Consider the following 7,027-nt stretch of genomic DNA (forward strand, 5'->3'; position numbering starts at 1 on the left):
ACAAAGATCAGTGTGTTGTTTTTGAACCTTGACATTATCTATCCTCACCTTTGGACAGGTAAAGGTTACTCCAACCAGACCAATCCTAAAAGTGTCTCCTTGGATGGTGAGGCCTCCTCTTCCTCCTCCTCCATCATCCCAGTGCACCAAGTCATTGACAAGGTCAAAGGTTACTGCTCGGCGCGCTCTGACAACTTCTACAAGAACATCATCATGTCGGACAGCTTCAGCCACAGCACCAAGTTCTAGACCACCCAGCACTTCTCTTCTTCTCCCTGCTTTTTCTGCTAGCCCCTAACCAGTGGTGATCTCCCCCAGTCCACAGTCTCACCCCAGGGTTGTAGCTTCCAGAGCAGCAGGGCTGTATTGTTTTTACTGTACAATATTTGACTTAATCAGCTGGTCCAGTCAGTGAGATGTACTGAAAAGGGAAGTGGGGAAATGCATAGTTCTGTAGAAAAGGGAAGGGCTAAGCGGAGAATGGAGTTTGGGATTTACATACTGTGACATTAATCTTTAACTGGCTATGTGTTGTGTAAATATTTATGGTATATCTAATACGCCCCCTATAATTGATTCTCAGTTGGTGTTGCACATGCCTCGGGTTTTCAGTAGGGTCACCTTTCCTGTACAGAACTATCAACAATCTTAACTGTTCTGTTCTCATTCTGCAATCTGTAGAAATACAGTATGAGCAACAGGGAAGCAAAATCCTCCAATCTGGACCAAATATTCAGGCTTAGGCCTATATTTCAAACCCAAAGACTACCAAACATGAGGGAGTTTGTAAAAGCTGTAGCATTGTCAATGTGTGCTCAAAAGGAACAGGTTGAGGTGTAGTTCTGGCTTTAGTCATCTATTTGTGAATCCTGTGTGTGTTTATTTGCTGGAAAGCAATGTTATGTTCCTTTACAGTGCCTTGCATGAGGAGGTTTTGCATAAAGTACTTCATCACGACTATGTTATATTTGTCATGTATATATTTTTTAAACCTTCAGATGCTCTACTACTGAATAACACATGCAGAAATGGATGTCTGGTATTGGTCCATTCACTACTACTTCATTTTGGTCACTTCTATTTAAATCAACCTCTGTGGGTGATCTGTGTTTAAAGTGTCATTTAGTCTGACCCTTCTATGGATAGAGGTTACCAGAGCCATGTATTTACAATACATATATGGCTGTAGAGGTTACTAAACCCGCAGCCATTAAACTTAGATTTGGTAAGAAAGTTTCATAAACATTCCACATTGAATTGTTCCGCAGTACAGCAACTCACAAAATACTGTAATGATTTAAAAGGGACGACAAAACACTGGCATTATTTGTTCATCCACGTTCATGCCAACATTTTAAAATGGCAACATGTTAATCTGCTCTTCCGTGTTGCTTTAGTTAGCTTAATATGGTAGTCTTATTTTCCCACCAATAGGGGAACTGAATATATTGCATTACGTTAAATGTTGCTGTGTGAGCTATTGTTGTTTGTGTTTGTGAAGCGATGGAACAATGTTGTTTAAAAGTGTCTTTATATTTATTTCTATAGAGCTTTTTGCATTTGTTATTCCTCTTGAATCCCCAATGCCAGTTGATCAGGACTATGCCCCTGGATAGATAGATATACTGTTTTTGGAAAGATGGAACTTTGTGGGCAAACAAAGCATCGCTCTTGACCTGGGCAGGCGAACTGGGCCAGTTATATTTTGGAAGCAGTCAGTGTTCTCAACTGTTCTTTTCCAGCATCAGGAAAATAATCGGAGCATCAATGAGAAATTCCCTCAGGGGCCAAATTTCAAGAGGTAATGTGGGGGTCTTTTTGGGGTCTTTATTTCAAGAACGTGTGGGAAGGGATCACAGTGGGTTGAGATCGTAAGATGGAGTTCTCATCTTTACAATGAATTGTAAAATGACTGCTGGCATCATCTTTATACATATTTGAATAAGATATCCCAAAATACACATTTCCCAATATTCAACAAAGTAGTTATCAACCTTTATCAAGTCATGTTATTTGTTATAGGCTATTATTTAGAGGTGCACATTGTTCTATCAATGCAGAGAGAATCCAGACATCATTTTCTCTGATTCATTTGTACATTTCCCTAATAATTAAATAATGTTTCCAGGACAAAGAGCTAGGAAATTACGATGGTTAGATCCAAACCAATATTGTACTTAGATGTATCACTGATTTAATATGGATGGTCTGGGTCTATTTGAAAACATTCTCCAAACCCTGTTATTAGTTTTTCCACAACTTTTGTCAATAATATATTTTCTTGAAGCTGTCTGTATGTCTCAACACCATTGATGAATTATGTTTCACCAATAAAGGCAATTAAAAGAACTGAAATGTACAAAGGTGACTCTAGCTAATTGTTTTTATGATAACCCTAATATTTGTCATATACGGTCATATACAGTGCCTTAGAAAAGTATTCATCCCCCTTGGCGTTTTTCCTATTTTGTTGCATTACAACCTGTAATTTAAATTGATTTTTCTTTGGATTTCATGTAATGGGCATACACAAAATAGTCCTAATTGGTGAAGTGAAATTGAAAAAATAACTTGTTTTTAAAAAAAAATTAAAAACTGAAAAGTGGTGCGTGCATATGTATTCAGCCCCTTTGCTAAGAAGCCCCTAAATAAGATCTGGTGCCACCAATTACCTTCAGAAGTCACATAATTAGTTAAATAAAGTCCACCTGTGTGCAATCTAAGTGTCACATGATCTCAGTATATATACACCTGTTCTGAAAGGCCCCAGAGTCTGCAACACCAATAAGCGAAGGGCACCACCAGGCAAGCGGCACCATGAAGACCAAGGAGCTCGCCAAACAGGTCAGGAACAAGGTTCTGGAGAAGTACAGATCAGGGTTGGGTTATAAAAAAACATTCAGAGACTTTGAACATCCCACGGAGCACCATTAAATCCATTATAAAAAAAATGGAAAGAATATGGCACCACAACAAACCTGCCAAGAGAGGGCCACCCACCAAAACCAGGAAAGGAGGGCATTAAATCAGAGAGGCAACAAAGAGACCAAAGATAACCCTGAAGCAGCTGCAAAGCTGCACAGCGGAGATTGGAGTATCTGTCCATAGGACCACTTGAAGCCGTACACTAGACATAGCTGGGCTTTATGGAAGGGTGGCGGAAAAAAGCCATTGCTTAAAGAAAAAAATATGCAAACACGTTTGGTGTTCACCAAAAGGGAGACTCCCCAAACATATGGAAGAAGGTACTGGTCAGATGAGACTAAAATTGATATTTTTGGCCATCAAGGAAAACGCTATGTCTGGCACAAACCCAACACCTCTGATCACCCTGAGAACACCATGTTTTTAATGGGCAGACACTGGGAAACTGGTCAGAATTGAAGGAATGATGGATGGCACTAAATACAGGGAAATTCTTGAGGGAAACCTGTTTCAGTTTTCCAGAGATTTGAGACTGGGACGGAGGTTCACCATCCAGGAGGACAATGACCCTAAGCATACTGCTAAAGCAACACTTGAGTGGTTTAAGGGGAAACATTTCAATGTCTTGGAATGGCCTAGTCAAAGCCCAGACCTAAATCCAAATGAGTATCTGTGGTATGACTTAAAGATTGCTGTACACCAGCAGGAAACCATCCAATTTGAAGGAGCTGGAGCAGTTTTGCCTTGAAGAATGGGCAAAAATCCCAGTGGCTAGATGTGCCAGGCTTATAGAGACATATCCCAAGAGACTTGCTGCTGTAATTGCTGCAAAAGGTGGCTCTACAAAGTACTGACTTTGGAGGGGGGAGGGAGGTGAATAGTTATGCACGCTCAAGTTTTCTGTTTGTTTGTCTTCTTTCTTGTTTGTTTCACAATAAAAATATTTTGCATCTTGAAAGCGGTAGGAGTGTTGTGTAATTCAAATGATACAACCCCCCTCCAAAATCCATTTTAATTCCAGGTTGTAAGGCAACAAAATAGGAAAAATGCCAAGGGGTGAATACTTTCGCAAGCCACTGTACATAGGTACAAGATTAACTTGATGCAAGACATAACAACTACGAAAATTTAATTTATTTTGTCCTTTTTATATATTTTTCTTTACTCTTACTGTCTGCCTCTTCTCTGCACAATCAACAAGTCTTTACAATATGGTTTACTCAGAAGATCCAATATATGGTTTGTTGCGTACAGTGAGGTCCAAAGGACAGTGATACATTTTTTGTTGTTTTGGTTCTGTACTCCAGCACTTTGGATTTTAAATGATACAATGACTGACGATAAAGTGCAGAGTGACAGCTTTATTTTGAGGGTATTTTCATCCATATCACGTGAACTATTTAGAAACTACAGCACTTTTTGTACACAGTCCCCCCATTTTAGGGAACCAAATGTATTTGGACAAATTCCCTTATGTGTGTATTCAAAATGAAGGTTTAGATATTAGTAACATACACTACTAAACTTTCATACATGTACATAAGTATGGGTGGCCTATAGCTCTCCAGATCTGCCTGTTGTTCTGACTTGTTTTACAGTAGCCTACCTAAGACTGGAGGGTGGCTCACGGAGAACAAACAACAATGACAAAAAGGCAGTCAACATTGTCGGGTTTTAAAATAGGTACCTAGAGCTGTGGAAACATTTAGCCTTCCCCATTAATCTCAACCATAATTTTGCTCCTGTTTGATGCCAGGGCTCCTTGGCACAGACACTTTTATTGGCCTGCAGCAGCCCTGCCTACCCTTCTCTCATCCCCTCCTCTCCTCCACAATGTGGAGACAGGGTTCACTCACAACAATTATCTGGAATGAATTCATTCCCCGACAACTTCAACTGGCTGTGTGGGAGTATGACGGTGTCTGTTCCTCCCCAGACATGGCACTGATGTGGTAGGGGCAGTCAGAGTCAACAAGGTATCAGCAGCCAAAAAACAGAACTGAAGAAAGGAACTCAGAGAAATGGAAGGGTAATTACACAACCAGATGATAGGGCCATTTAGAAACTCAGTCTGGCTAGACAGACAACGTTACTGGTTACACTGATCTGCAGGTCACATGTGCTACCCACCAAGGTTACTACAATTGTATGTACCGGTTGTAACATTCTATACATGCACTCCAAGATGTATTTATTTGGACGGTGAAGGTTAAACTTGTAGTTTGGCTCTATACTCTTCGCATTTTGGATTGGAGATCCAATGTTTCACATGAGGCAACAGTACAGAATGTCACCTTTTATTTGAGGGTATTTTCATACATATCTGATTTACCGTTTAGAAATGAATGCGCTTTGTGTATTTATTCCCCCCAGTTGAAGGTGTCAATAGTGTTTGGACAAACCCACTTAGGGACCGACTCTGACTTAGGAAATGTACGCCTTTCTTATGTAAGCCTTTTCTGTGCACCTCTCAGTTGGTCTTCAGACTTACCTTATGAAGGTGCATAACAGGCGTTGTAGGCGTGGTTCCGTTGCGCATGATGAATACTTTTAATGTGACTGCTGAAAACTCTCCCACTTGATTGCCAACAGATTTCCTTGTGTAGTTTTCATTCAAATAGGGTTTTCAGTACATTTATCTTAAGCCAACCCTTTATTAAATATGGTGCATCTCATACTTAAGTTCAAGGTCAGAATAGGCATAGAGAGAAAATTGTGTACAACTCGGGTTGAAATCGGCCCCTTATTTATAGTGTATTCAATTTAGTCAAAAGTTGTATTTGGTCCCATATTGCTAGCACGCAATGACTACATCAAGCTTGTGACTCTTGTGGATGCTACTGTACCATGATTATGGATAATTCTGAATGAATTGTGAATAATGATGAGTGAGAAAGTTACTGAGGCATAAATATCATACCCCCCCCCAAAAAAATGCTAACCTCCCCTGTTATTGGTAATGGTGCATCTGTTTCATCATTATTCACGATTCATTATCCGTAATCATGTTGGCATCCACAATAATGTAAAAGTGTTCAGAAACATATTATTTTCTTATTTACAAGAAAAGTGACTCCAAAATGACACAATACATTATTTATCATTCATTACTATTGGGCACAACATAATCCGAAACACAACCAAAACAAACTGCAAATGTGATTTGTTTCAGGAAACTAGGCATATAATGCGCATCACTACTTCACAGGAGACGCATTTGAACTTAAGTATTTTTTTAAATAAAAATGCGTTTTTTGTCAGAAATGCCTTCTGCAACATGTGTATTTTCATATGCCTTAAAGCGGCAGGGTAGCCTATTGGTTAGAGTGTTGGATTAGTAACCGGAAGGTTGTGAGTTCAAATCCCCGAGCTGACACGGTACAAATCTGTTGTTCTGCCCCTGCCTCTGCCCCTGGGAATCCACTGTTCCCAGGCCGTCATTGAGCTGACTGACTTGCCTAGTTAAATGAAAGATAGTTATATGAAAGATAAAAAAAAAGCAAATCAATCAAATGTTATTGGTCACACACATTTTTTAGCAGATGTTATTGCGAGTGTAGCGAAGTGCTTGTGTTCCTTGCTCCAACAGTGCAGTAGTATCTAACAATTTACAACAATACAAACAAAACTAAAAGTAAAAGAATGGAATTAAGAAATACATAATACTAGGACGAGCAATGTCGGAGTGGCATTGACAAAAATACAGTAGAATAGAATACAGTATATACAAGTGGCCAGTGATTCCATGTCTATGTATATAGGCCGAGCAAGGTTGAATAACCGGCTGGTAGCCGGCTAGTGATGGCTATTTCACAGTATGATGGCCCTGTTTTTCAGTCTCTCGGTCACAGCTTTGATGCACTTGTACTTACCTTGCCTTCTGGATGATAGCGGGGTGAACAGGCCATGGCTGTGGTGTTTGATGTCCTTGATTATCTTTTTGGCCTTCCTGTGACATTGGTTGCTGTAGGTGTCCTGGAGGGCAGGCAAGCAGACCGCACCACCCTCTGGAGAGCCCTGCGGTAACAGGCGGTGCAGTTTCCATACCAGGCAGTGATACAGCCCAACTGGATGCTCTCTATTGTGCATCTGTAAAAATTTG

At 40.1% G+C, this 7,027-nt stretch overlaps 1 protein-coding gene across 35 annotated transcripts in view; it reads left to right on the forward strand.

Annotated features, from left to right (window-relative positions):
- The window catches only part of LOC110522244 (adhesion G protein-coupled receptor G6), a 68,197-nt gene extending 65,834 nt beyond the window's left edge, over positions 1 to 2,363 (forward strand). For all 35 annotated transcript variants that reach the window (XM_090232799.1, XM_090232811.1, XM_090232805.1 and 32 more), the window contains one exon: positions 59 to 2,363. In XM_090232799.1, the coding sequence (XP_090088925.1) occupies positions 59 to 249 (191 nt within the window). In that variant the 3' untranslated portion in view covers positions 250 to 2,363. The remainder of the gene's footprint in view (positions 1 to 58) is intronic.
- Positions 2,364 to 7,027: the final 4,664 nt, after the last annotated feature.

This window comes from Oncorhynchus mykiss, chromosome 4 (assembly GCF_057628025.1).
Source record: "Oncorhynchus mykiss isolate SJ-2025 chromosome 4, ASM5762802v1, whole genome shotgun sequence".
Lineage (NCBI taxonomy): Eukaryota > Metazoa > Chordata > Actinopteri > Salmoniformes > Salmonidae > Oncorhynchus > Oncorhynchus mykiss.